Here is a 13,594-nt window from a genome sequence, read left to right as displayed (position 1 = left end):
GTTGCAGTAACCAAGGCAAGAGGTGATGAGAGCCTGGCAAACTTTTAGCAGTGTGGATGCATAGGAAAGGCTGTCATGTGTAGCCGTGTTAGTCTGTATCCACAAAAACGAGGCATCCGGTGGCACCTTAAAGACTAACTGATTTATTTGGGCATACGCTTTCGTGGGTAAAAAACCCACTTCTTCAGATGCATCCATCCTGCCAGGTACTCAAGTCCACAGCGTGGACATCATCTCTGACTTGACCCTCTCTCTAGGTCCTCATATCCAGGCTAGGTCTAAATCTTGCAGATGCTTTCTGCATAGCATCTGTTGAGATACAGCCTTTCCGATGTGGGTAAAAAACCCACTTCTTCAGATAGACATAGCCTGGATATGAGGACCTGGAGAGAGGGTCAACTCAAAGATAATGCCCACGCTGTGGACTTGAGCGCCCGGCAGGATGGTGGTGGACTCTACAGTGATCAATGGAGGAGGCAAGATGTTTTGTTTTTGTTTTTTTTGGGTGGTGGTGGTGGGGTAGATGAAGAACGCTGTTCCAGACGCATCGATCTTGAGCTGGTAGCTAGACATCCACAAGGAGCTCTCAAAGAGACAGGCTGAGGAGGCAGGTCTGGCACACACAGGTAGACCTGTGAAGAATCTGTGGTGAAGATTACCCAGGGAAGGGGTAGAGGCAGGGTGATGCCCGTGCTGGGCAAGTGGCCCCACAAGGGGTTATGCCTGGGCTGCCTCAGGCTGGCCAGGAGAGGGGCTCTGCCCCGGGACCTAGATCCGCTGCATCACAACCCCTTCCTCGGCCCACACAGCCCGAGCCGCCAGGGCCCACAGGCGCGGGGAAGGGTTTTAGGTGTATCTTCAGCTTCGCCGGGGCCCTCGGACTACAGACTCCGCACCAGCAGCCCCGCCCCGCCCCGCCCCGCCCGCGGGGAACGAGGCGCCGCGTGGCCGAACACAACACTCCCAACGGCTGCTCCCAGCCTCGCGCTCTCGCAGCCTGCGGCACCCAGGGCGCGAGCTGGGGCCACCGCCCAGCGAGAGACAAAACCCACGGAAGGGCTGTGACTGGGCAGCGTCACGGGCTGAGCGGCGCTTCCCCTTCCGGCTCACCAGGGAGAGGAACCGGAAGCTTCTTGTGGAGGCGAGTCCGCTGAGTGAAACCTAGCAGAGCCGGCTCCTCACCCCTCCTGTGTGAGCGGCCGTTTGCTGGACCCTTCCCCCGGTCCCGGCAGCCGCTTCTGCTCCGGCCCCTTCCTATGTTCAGGGAAAGCGGGTTGGTAGCAGCCCCGTCTCGTTCTAGCGCCAGGAGCTGCCGCCTCCGCCCGGCCCGAGAGCCGCCGCCCCGTCATGTCTGAGCTGAGCCAGGAGCTCGTCCACCTGGTGTGGGGCAAAAAAGCCGGGCCCGGCGGGCTCGCTGATACCATCTTCTGCCGCTGGGCGCAAGGTACCTGCCCCTCTCCCCACGCTCTGCCCTGATTCCTCCGCCCCCATCATTTCCCCCTCTCTGCCTCTTACTCTTCTCTCACCTCCCCCTCTTCCTCCTCGCTACCCTTCACTTTGCCCCTCCCCACTCCTTGCCTCTCTCAGCTGCCCCTTACTCTCCTGTGCCCCTCCTCTTCTCCCCCCCCCGTGCCTTCCTCTTCTTCCCCACCCTCTCGCTCCACATTCTTCTTCTCCTTATTCATTTGCCCCTTCCTGCCCTCCTCCCCACCCCCTGCACTTTACTTCTCCTTGCTCTCTTCTCCTGTGCCTCACTTACCTCCTTGCTCTGTGTACCCCTTCTGTCAAGTCCACGCCCTCACTTGCCTTCTCCTCCTCCTATCAGGAACTTGTCTCCTTCTGAATGAGTTCTTTTCTCTTTAGTCTTCTGTCCCTGATTTACTTCTTCCCAATTCAGCCTCCTGGTTAGTTTTACCCAAAGCTAAATCTTCCCTTTATCAACTCTCTATTTTATCTTTTGTTGTCTTGTCAGTACCAGTCCATGGGGTTTTGTTGCTCCTAAAAGGGGGGGGGGGATAAATTGGGAAACAGCATGCTTGGGGGTACCCATGAAACCAATATATACAGTAATGGTATTTATGTTGCTACTAGATCATTTGTGGCCTATGAATACATGATGAAGCAATTTCACAGCTAAAATATTTTTTGTGTTGTCTGGCAATCTCTCTTTAAGATACTGAAAGGGAATTAGAAGAGAAATGGAGGAAATTTACCTACCAAACTACATCCATACAGCAGTATATAAACGTTTTACATGGTCTAGGCTTTTGTTTCCACAATCAATTTTCCAGTGTTTGATGTTTATTCTTATGTGACTACAGAGAAGCACTGGGATCATAAGTAGTCTTACCGAAACTGGGTACGGACTCGGACCCAATCTTGTGTAGACTTTTGCACTAGCTCAGTTTCAAACTCTTATGCGAACAGGGCTGGATTAACTCTCCTGTGGGCCCAGGGCTATTAGATTTTGTGAGGCCCTGTATACAAGTCTCTTTCCTAATTTTAAAACAAAATGATCACAATTATGGCATTGAGGCTATTAACACTACTAAACTTGCCTTTTAATTAACATAAAGCCATTCTGTGATTTCATTTCATTCTTAAAACATGTAGAATATAGTTAAGTTAATTCAGAATAGCCTACTTCTTACCTTATAACATCTATTATATTAGTTTTGGGGCCTTGTCTACACTATGAAATTAGGTCGAATTTATAGAAGTTGGTTTTGTAGAAAGCATTTTTATACAGTCGATTGTGTGTGTCCCCACACAAATGCTCCGAGTGCATGTAGTCGGCGGAGTGTGTCCACAGTACCGAGACAACCATCGACTGCTGGAGCGTTGCACTGTGGGTAGCTATCCCACAGTTCCCACAGTCTCCACTGCCCATTTGAATTCTGGGTAGAAATCCCAATGCCTGATGGGGCTAAAACATTGTCGTGGGTGGTTCTGGGTACATATCGTCAGGCCCCCCTTCCTTCCCTCCGTTATAGCAATGTCAGACAATCGTTTCGCGCCTTTTTTCCTGGGTTACCCGTGCAGACGGCAAGCATGGAGCCCGCTCAGCTCACCGTCACCATATGTCTCCTGGGTGCTGGCAGACGAGGTACTGCATTGCTACACAGCAGCAGTTTATTGCCTTTTGGCAGCAGACAGTGCAGTATGACTGGTAGCCGTCATCAGCCTAGTCCAGGGTGCTTTTTTAACTGACCTCAATGAGGTCGGGGTGCCTGGGAAAACATGGGAGTGACTCAGCCAGGTCATTTCCCTTTTAAGTTTCGTCTCATGGCGATTCAGTCCTACCGGCAGCCAGCAGAAGACAAGGGCCAGCAGTCGTACTGCACCGTCTTCTGCCGAGCACCCAGGAGATGACAATGGCTAGCGTTCGTAGTGCACAGTCTGCTGCCAGCAAGATGTATAAAGATAGATGAAGTGGATCAAAACAAGAAATAGACCAGATTTATTTTGTATTCATTTTCTCCTCCCTTCCTCCGTGAAATCAATGGCCAGCTAAATGCAGTTTTGAGTTCTAGCCTTGAGGGGGCCATTCTGTTTCTCGCAAAGCTACCCCCTTCGTTGATTTTAATTCTCTGTAAGCCATGTTGTCAGTTGCTCCTCCCTCCACCAGAGCAACGGCAAACAATCGTTTGCACCCTTTTCCCTGGATTGCCCGATCAGGAGCAGACGCCATAGCACAGCAAGCATGGAGCCTGTTCACCTCACCACAGCAGTTATGACCATTGTAAACACCTGGCGCATTATCGTGCAGTGTATGCAGAACCAGCACCTGAAAAACCAGGCAAGGAGGCGACGGCAGCATGCCGATGAGGACATGAACACACTTTTCTCTAAAACCACGTTCCTCCGCAATTTGGAGATCATGGTGTTAATGGGGCAGACTCATGCCATGGAACGCCGATTCTGGGCCTGGGAAACAAGCAGAGAGTGGTGGGACTGCATAGTGTTGCAGGTCTGATGATTCCCAGTGGCTCCGAAACTTTCACATGCGTAAGGGCACTTTCATGGAACTTTGTGACTTGCTTTCCCCTGCCCTGAAGCGCAAGAATACCAAGTTGAGAGCAGCCCTCACAGTTCACAAGAGAGTGGCAATAGCCCTGTGGAAGCTTGCAACACCAGACAGCTACCAGTCAGTCGGTAATCAATTTGGAGTGGGCAAATCTACTGTGGGGGTTGCTGTGATGCAAGTAGCCAATGCAATCATTGAGCTGCTGCTATCAAAGGTAGTGACTCTGAGAAATGTGCAGATCATAGTAGATGGCTTTGCTGCAATGGGATTCCCTAATTGTGGTGGGGCTATAGATGGAACACATATCCCTATCTTGGGACCGGACCACCAGGGCAGCCAGTACATAAACCGCAAGGGGTACTTTTCAATGGTGCTGCAAGCACTAGTGGATCACAAGGGACATTTCACCAACATCAATGTGGGATGGCCGGGAAAGGTTCATGACACTCTCGTCTTCAGGAACCCTGGTCTGTTTAAACAGCTTCAGGAAGGGATTTACTTCCCAGACCAGAAAATAAGTGTTGGGGGTGTTGAAATGCCTATAGTTATCCTTGGGGACCCAGCCAACCCCTTAATGCCCTGGCTCATGAAGCCATACACAGGCACCCTGGACGGTAGTAAGGAGCTGTTCAACTATAGGCTGAGCAAATGCAGAATGGTGGTAGTGTGTGCATTTGGACGTTTAAAGGGTCGCTGGCGCAGTTTACTGACTCGCTCAGACCTCAGCGAAACCAATATTCCCATTGTTATTGCTGCTTGCTGTCTGCTCCACAATCTCTGTGAGAGTAAGGGGGAGATGTTTATGGTGGGGTGGGAGGTTGAAGCAAATCACCTGGCCACTGAATACATGCAGCCAGACACCAGAGTGGTTAGGAGAGCACAGCAGGAAGTACTGCACATCAGAGAAGCTTTGAAAACCAGTTTCATGACTGGCCAGGGTACTGTGTGACACTTCTGTTTGTTTCTCCTTGATGAAAAGCCGCCCCCTTTGTTGCCTCTAATTTCCTCTAAGCCACCCTCCCTCCTCCCTTCGATCACAGCTTGCTTGCAAAGGAAATAAAGTCACTATCGTTTAAAAAGCATGTATTCTTTATTAATTGATTATAAAAATAGGGAGATACCTTGTGAGTTAGGCCGGGTGGGGTGTGGTAGGAGGGAAGGAAAAGGCCACTTGTTGAATGCCAGCCTTCCTTTGCTTGGGCTGTCCACTGGGTTGGAGTGGTTGGGTGCCCAGAGCCTCCCACCCCGCATTCTTGGGCTTTTGGGTGAAGAGGCTGTGGAACTTGGGGAGGAGGGAGGGTGGTTAAATAGGGGCTGCAACGGGAGTCTGTGATCCTGCTGCCGTTCATGAACCTCTACCAGATGCCGGAGCATGTCTGTTTGATCCCGCAGTAGCCCCAGCGTTTCCTCATGCCTCCTCAGATCTTACTGCCACCACCTGTCCTCACGTTCATCTGCCACCATCCTGTACTCTGCTATTGTGTCCCTCCACACAGCTCTGTCAGTGCCAGACGACTGCATGAGCTCAGGAACATGTCATCGCGCGTGCGTTTTTTTCGCTGCCTTATCTGAGATCGCCTATGGGACGGAGGAGGGAGGCTTGAAACATTTGCAGCTGCTGGAGGGAAAAAAAGGGGAGTGAAGTATTTTAAAAAGATACATTTTACAGAACAATGGCTATACTCTTTTACGGTGAACAACGCTATCCACATTACATACCAAAATCTCATGTGCTACAAAGTTGCATTTTGCATCTTATATTGAGTGCCTGCGGCTTTGGTGTTAGAGATCACACACGCAGGGCCGGGCAACAGAATTCGGCTTGCAGGCGGCCATAGTCCTTTGGCTTCTGCAACCTTCATAACAGCAGCCCCCTCCTTTCCCATACCAAGCAAAGCCCATTAACACGCAGCAGCAGAAACCAAACTAAACCCCCTGCATCCAATTCTCTGGGATGATCACTTTACCCCTCACCACACCGCATGGCTGGTATCAGGGAAGATCCCTGCTAGCCAAACGCGAACAGCTCAGCGCCAATGCCCCCCTGCCACCGCATGGCTAACTGCAGGGAGGATTTCTTTTCAGCTGCAGGCAAACAGCCTAGTAGGAATGGCCACCTCTGAATGTCCCCTTAATTAAATTCCCCTATTTCAGCCAGGTTACCGTGAACAATATCACTCTCCTGAGGATAACACAGAGAGATAAAGAACGGATGTTGCTTGAATGCCAGCAAACACTGGGACCATACGCTGCCAGGTTTTGTCATGCATTGATAGCAGATTACTTGCTACTAGCATGGTGTGGTAGTGTCCTACCATGGAGGATGGAATAAGGTTGCTCTCCCCAGAAACCTTCTGCAAAGGCTTTTAGAGACCCTCCAGGAGAGCTTCATGGAGATGTCCCTGGAGGATTTCCGCTCCATCCCCAGACACGTTAACAGAGTTTTCCAGGAGCAGTATTGGCCACGAATGCATCCCAAGTCCTCATCTTGGGGATGCGTTTGTGGTTACTTAAGGGCTACTTAATCATTAAAAAACACTTGCTTTTATAACATGTATTATATTTAAAAAGTTACACTCACCAGAGGTCCCTTCTCTGGCTTGGTTGGGTTGGGAGGGTATTTCAGTCAGGGCGATGAAAAGATCCTAGCTGTCGGGGAGAACAGTGTGCTGTGTGCTCTCCACAAGCTCGTCGTCGTCGTCCTCCTCTTCCCCATCCGCAAAATCCTCAGCCATGGCGGAGAGTACCCCATCATTGGAGTCCACGGACGGGTGGGGTACTGGCGGCAGCTTCTATGCAGCTCGGCGTAGAAGCGGCATGTCTGGGGCTCTGTCCCGGAGCGTCCGTTTGATTCTTTGGGTTTCTGGTATGCTTGTCTGAGCTCCTTAAGTTTCACGGGGTACTGTGTTGCATCCCTGCTGTAGCCTCTGTCCCTCATGGCCTCTGAGATTTTTTGAAATGTTTTGGCATTTTGTCTTTTGGAACGTAGTTGTGATCGCTGTATGGGGAGAGGAATCCGTGCTATCAGATCCAGTACCTCCCGTTCGGTCCATGCTGGAGCTCTTTTTCGATTCTGGGACTGCATGGTTACCTGTGCTGAGAGCTCGCCTGGCCAAACAGGAAATGAGATTCAAAAGTTCCCGGGGCTTTTCCTGTACACCTGGCCAGTGCATCTGAGTTCAGAGTGCTGTCCAGAGCGGTCACAATAGTGCACTGTGGGATAGCTCCTGGAGCCCAATACCTTCGAATTGTGTCCACACTAACCCTGATTCGAAATGGCAATGTCAATTTCAGTGCTAATCCCCTCGTTGGGGAGGAGTACAGAAATCGGTTTTAAGAGCCCTTTATGTTGAAAAAATGGCTTTGTTGTGTGGACGGGTGCAGGGTTAATTCGATTTAACGCTGCTAAATCCCACATAAACTCGTAGTGTAGACCAGTCCTGGGAGGGAGTTTGGGTGCAGGAGAGGGCTCCAGAAAAATATGTATAGTGGTGGCAGTGCGCGGAGCCGCCTCCCACATCTCTCCCACCAGGAGCCGCAGAGGTGTGCCAGCAGCCAGCCATTTCCGGGATTGGCATGGGGCCACGGTATGAAGGGAGCCTCCCTGAGCCCTGCTGTGCCCCGCGGGCCCCCCTTAGCCCGGGACCCTGGGCTGCAGGCTCTAAAGCCCCTTCTTTAATCAGGTAGACTTAATTGGGTCTAAACATCTGTACAGGACTGAAAGAAAAGGAGTACTTGTGGCACCTTAGAGACTAACCAATTTATTTGAGCATGAGCTTTCATGAGCTACAGCTCACTTCATCAGATGTTTACCGTGGAAACTGCAGCAGACTTTATATACACACAGAAATCATGAAACAATACCTCCTCCCACCCCACTGTCCTGCTGGTAATAGCTTATCTAAAGTGATCAACAGGTGGGCCATTTCCAGCACAAATCCAGGTTTTCTCACCCTCCACCCCCCCACACAAATTCACTCTCCTGCTGGTGCTAGCCCATCCAAAGTGACAACTCTTTACATAATCAAGTCGGGCTATTTCCTGCATAGATCAAGGTTTTCTCACATCCCCCCCACCCCCATACACACACAAACTCACTCTCCTGCTGGTAATAGCTCATCTAATAGCTCATCTGATGATAAGCTATTACCAGCAGGACAGTGGGGTGGGAGGAGGTATTGTTTCATGATTTCTGTGTGTATATAAAGTCTGCTGCAGTTTCCACGGTAAACATCTGATGAAGTGAGCTGTAGCTCACGAAAGCTCATGCTCAAATAAATTGGTTAGTCTCTAAGGTGCCACAAGTACTCCTTTTCTTTTTGCGAATACAGACTAACACGGCTGTTCCTCTGAAACCTGTACAGGACTGGTGCTTCTTCATAGGAAAACAAGTAACGATAACCATGGAATCTGAGATCTATAGTATATTAAATAAGATTCTCTATACAAAATTATTAACAAGAACTTGCACAAAATCTGCATCTTATCTGGGAACTAAAATTGTAATGTTGGACCCAGATATTTATTTGGTGAAAATAATGAATAAGGAATGAGAAGAAGTTGAAACATTTATTTGGCTTGATGACTGATATGACAAAGAGAAATGCTAATCTCACAAATAGGCAGATTTACAGGAATGTGCTCATAAATTTGGGGGGGGTGCATGTATAGAACTGAATTTTGAAAAGCATCAGACAGCTAAATCAGCAGGAGTATAGAATAATTTTTCACTACTAAAAGGAGGGGTTTTGATGAGGGTGGTGGTATTAGACTGAGCAGAATCCAGATATAAAAGACTCAAAGGAGAGAACTCGGAAGAATGGAATTTTGCTGCTCTAAAGGAATTGAATTGTAGTTAAATAGATCTGAGTGTTTTTTTCAGATAACTGGAAACAAAGGGAAATGATTAATGAGGAATGGAATTGGATTGGGAGGATGGTCATAGAACTAGGTGAGGAAAGGTGGGAAAGCGTTGGTGATTCTGCACCACTGCACACACGCATAATGTGCTGTGTATATTTTTAATTTTTTGCACAGAAAACACTTTCTGCTTGAAAGTGCTGCATTTCTGCCTTTTGCCCACCAAAGGGTGTTGTGGCAATAGAGCAGAGCAGCAGCTTCTGGAAAGCTTGGGAAATCAAAGAGCCTGCCTTCTTCACAGTGCTTGTTTGGCCAGGTCAGGAGACAGCAGCATGGGCTGCGGGGGGATCACAGACTGGCTCATAAGGGCTAGTGAGGGAGGACAGTGGAAGTGGAGGTGCAGGGCCACAGCAGGGAGGGGGGGTGCAAGGCTGTATGGGGGAAAGGGGTGGTTGAGTAGGGGCACAGAGACATATGGGACCAGGGGAGGGGGTGCAGGGACACATGGATCCAGGGGCAGATGTGCCTGACTGAATGAGAGAGTCTAGGGGTCAGTCAGGGTCTGCATGGGGGAAGCTCCCTAACAATTCTGCCCCCCTGCCCCCCCCCACCAAAAACAAACAAAAACAAAACAAAACTGTTCCATACTTTTCCCACCCAAACCCAACAACCCTCCCAAAGTTCACACCTAGGCTCCTTTCCAGAAATTACTTCCCTCTTGCTCAGCTCCTCCGTTACCCCAACTCCCCCAAACCTTTGCATTGCTTCTGAGGGGTGCAGGAAATAAGATTTCGGTATTGTAATAATTCATTTAAACTACTCAGAGTTCTGTATTAATATACCTAGTAAGGAATCTATTTGTATCAAAACATTTTCTGAATCTTTTTTGTTGTCTGTATTGTTAGACATACTTGGTGACAGGTATTTTGAAATAAATTACCAAAAATAATTGAAACTGGTGTGAATATATTGTGTTGTTTTGACAAATGTGCAGAATTTTAAAATATTGTGTGCAAAATTTGTGGTGGTGGTGGTGGTGGTTGTTGTCGCCGAATTCTCCTAGGAGTTAAATAACTTTCATGTCATTACATGTACAGTATTGATTCAGTATCGGTTCACCATGATGCTGTTAACACTCAAGATTGCCAGCAAGGCAATAATAATAATTAATAATAACAACAACAACAACAACAACAGAACTAAATGGCAGCAATGGCTTTAATTAAAATGATATAATTGTACTCTACCAACTTAAATAAACATTTGCCAAATATTCCTTTAGTATAGTATGTCGTCTTAGGGCAGACCAAACTAGTTTGTGCAAATCTGACCTGACATTTTTAGGTCACACGGTTGACAAATGGTATAATAGTAAACAAAAAAGATTCAAACTCTCTAGCAAACCCCTGAAGAATGTAAAACAAATGCAAGGTTTCTTGTGTATGGTGGGATGTGGTACCCCATACTTTTTTTTTTCGTTGCAATTACTGAATCATCAACGCAACTGAATACTACCCTGTACTTTTGAGCACATTGCAATAGTTCTTTTTTTATTTTATTTTATTTTTTAAAGTTAAAGGAAAATTTTAGTCTATATTGGCTCAACCAGGTCAGAAGCTATCTCAGATTGTACATATGAATGCTAGTAGGCTATGGGGTGTTCCTAGCTCATAGCATTGGTGACAATCTATATCATCAGTCTCATTTACACCAGATGAATGAAATGACACCAATGAAACATTTGGCAGCAGGACAGAGTAATAGAGATTTTGGGTCAAATTAAGGGAGTCGAAGTAGGTATAACTTGCGTATACTGGCTCTTGGTATATAAATTATATCAATGTAGACTCAGATCATCTTGAACTAACACCCAGTTACTAACATGTCAGTTACACACTATTATACATCCACCTCTGGGTTTGGCTGACAGACTAAGTAAGATGTGATTTTAATTTCTAGTGAAGGAAGGGTCTAATTTACACAGTGAAGGGTGTCACAAATTACATACTTTTAGACTGGCCTATAAATTTAGTCCATTGTCTAAAAGATTATTAGCTGAATATGGTTCGGTGCTTGGAATACGCTAGTCCACCCTAATTTAAATGGTAGAGTGTTGGAAGTCACATTCTGATGAGACATCTTTATTATGTTCGCTGCTTTACATGTTACTATGTTAAAACTCTAGGGACTAGCCCTTTTTGGCCATGTGTCATTGCTGATATAGGTAATATTGTGGAATGTAATCTGTCCCCTTGTACTCCATACATTTTTTTATTTTCATGTGTCATAAATTAGACTTGATTGCTCTGTAAAAATGGTGTTTTCTGGTCTACAAAACTAACTTGATCTTGATGAATAAGGTGAGTGGAGTGGCATTGCTGTCAAGGAGAATATATGTAATACGTGTGCATGTTTAAGTACATCATTAACCATGGTCTTTTTCATTGTCAGGGTTTGTATATAGTGAATCTGAATCCACTGCATTAGAACAATTTGAAGGTGGCCCTTGTGCGGTGATTGCACCCGTTCAGGTAATGTGCACTGGTTACAGAAATGGTTCAAACTTAACAGGCACAACATTTCACCAGCTTTTACATAATTTATATGGTACCATAGCTGAATTAAAAAAACAAAAACAAAAAACAAAAACAAGCCAAAGATAGAGAGGGATCTCCAGCCAGTTGAATTTACAACATCTGATAACTACAACACATGAAACAACAGTCTAGGACAGGGGTGGGCAAACTTTTTGGCATGAGTGCCACATCGGGGTTCCAAAACTATGGAGGGCTGGGTAGGGAAGGCTGTGCCTCACCAAACAGCCTGGCCCCCACCCCCTATCTGTCTCCTCCCACTTCCCGCCCCCTGACTGCCCCCCTTAGAACCATCCAACCCCCACCGCCCCACTCCTTGTCCCCTGACTGCACCCTCCTGGGGTCGCACGCCCCTAACTGCCCCCCCCGGGCCCGTACTCCCCATCCAACCACCCCTGCTCCCTGTCCCTGACTGCTCCAACCCCTATCCTCATCCCTGCCTCCGATGGGCCCCCCAGGACTCCCACACCTATCCAGTCCCCCTGTCCCTTGACTGCCCCCTGGGATCCTCTGCCCCTTATCCATCATCCCTGCTTCCCGACCCCTTACCATGCCGCTCAGAGCACCATGACTGGCAGCTGTGCTGCCCAGTTGGACCCAGCCACGCCGCTGTCCTGCCTGGCAGGAGCTCGCAGTCCCACCACCCAGAGCGCGGGCGGCATGGGGAGCTGAAGCTGTGGGGGAGGGGAAAAAGTAGGGGAGGGGCCCAGGGCTAGCCTCCCCGGCTGGGAGCTCAAGGGCCGGGCAGGACAGTCCTGCAGGGCGTAGTTTGTCCACTTCTGGTCTAGGAACAAGAAGGGTCAAAAATAGTCTATCAACATAGAGACTTTGCAAAAGTGGTGATTTCCTTCTGGCAAGTAAGAGAGATGAAATTCAAGCGTAGGTAGCTTAAAAGAAGGTATTGAGCAGAGGCTGAGCGGGATAAAAGAGAGCAATTAATGTAGCAAGTGAAAAGAGAGCACAGATGAGGATGTAAGCAAGACTGCTATGAAATTGAAATTTCATAATCCTTTTTACCTCCAGTTCACCAATGCTTTTCTTAAAAGTATTGCTTTCACCACGGCAGTCACAGGCACCACTGCAATAGGTAATTCTGCTCAAAAAATGTAGAGCGTTGGAGTTTCAAGTGCTTACTGAATAAACAAGTGGAAATAATAAACTTTCATATTCCCAAATTATTGGGTCTCAAATCTGTGAAGTCAATATAATTAAGACATTAAAATTGATTATTGCCATTCTTGGGACTTTTATACTGGAAACGTTATATGAATTGCAGTACTCTTGATTGCCTGTGATGATGGTTTTCAAACTTTCATAGTGTGGGTTACATGTTAGTATTTTGTAGCCAATCCCAATGTGAATTAACATACCTGTGATAATTTAAGCAATTGTTTAAATGGCAAAGTAGTAATAGGAAAGTATTTAGTCTATTTTTTTTAGCTCTTTCTAATGTAGCTTCCATTGCAGTCTGTGGTCCACAGTTTGGGAGCCACGGGTCCATGACACAGGAATTATAATACAATTAAGTCCTCCTAATTTGGGAGAAAAGAACACAGGTCAGTCAGCTGCCTATAAATCTAAATAAATGGAAGGGGTGTACCAATGGTTCGAAATCTGTGAGACTGTTCTCATGTCAGTGTATATAGGCTCAATCCCCTTGTCCCTGAATTTGTGTTTAAAAAAAATGTATGGGTGAGTTAAATGGGTTTCAGTTGGGGAAGCTGGAAGGAAGGGATCAAACATGAGGAGTAAGGAGAGAACCTGGAGTAGCTGCTGCTAGCACTGGATGGCTAAAGAGCCCCAATAGGAGAATCTCTAGGGTAAGTGAGCCTGATGCAAGGAAAGGGAGACTATGGGAGTGCTGTAACACTCTGAAATACTATATGGTATGAATATTAATTAGAGCAGGAGCATATAAATCTATATTTACTTTTGCTTTGTAAGTGGCAAAAAGAACATTTTGCATATTTGCTTTTGAAGTTGGTAGTTTTGATATTTGATTTTTTTTTTCTTATCACAAGGATTTATAGAAAAACCTAGCAGATATGTAGAACTGCAATATGTTTTCAGACTGATATGGGGAAACATTGCCCAGGCACCCTTTTAAAGAAAA

The 13,594-nt window shown here is 47.2% G+C and overlaps 1 protein-coding gene across 2 annotated transcripts in view; it reads left to right on the top strand.

Annotated features, from left to right (window-relative positions):
• The first annotated feature begins 1,114 nt into the window (after window positions 1-1,114).
• Window positions 1,115-13,594, top strand: part of MINDY3 (MINDY lysine 48 deubiquitinase 3) — a 100,160-nt gene continuing 87,680 nt past the window's right edge. For both annotated transcript variants that reach the window (XM_073334111.1, XM_073334110.1), the window contains exons 1-2: window positions 1,115-1,444; window positions 11,339-11,418. In XM_073334111.1, coding sequence (XP_073190212.1) covers window positions 1,348-1,444; window positions 11,339-11,418 — 177 coding nt within the window. In that variant the 5' untranslated portion in view covers window positions 1,115-1,347. The remainder of the gene's footprint in view (window positions 1,445-11,338; window positions 11,419-13,594) is intronic.

Source organism: Lepidochelys kempii, chromosome 2 (assembly GCF_965140265.1).
Source record: "Lepidochelys kempii isolate rLepKem1 chromosome 2, rLepKem1.hap2, whole genome shotgun sequence".
Lineage (NCBI taxonomy): Eukaryota > Metazoa > Chordata > Testudines > Cheloniidae > Lepidochelys > Lepidochelys kempii.
Note: the sequence above shows the minus strand (reverse complement) of the source record. Positions and strands in the feature narration are given on the sequence as shown.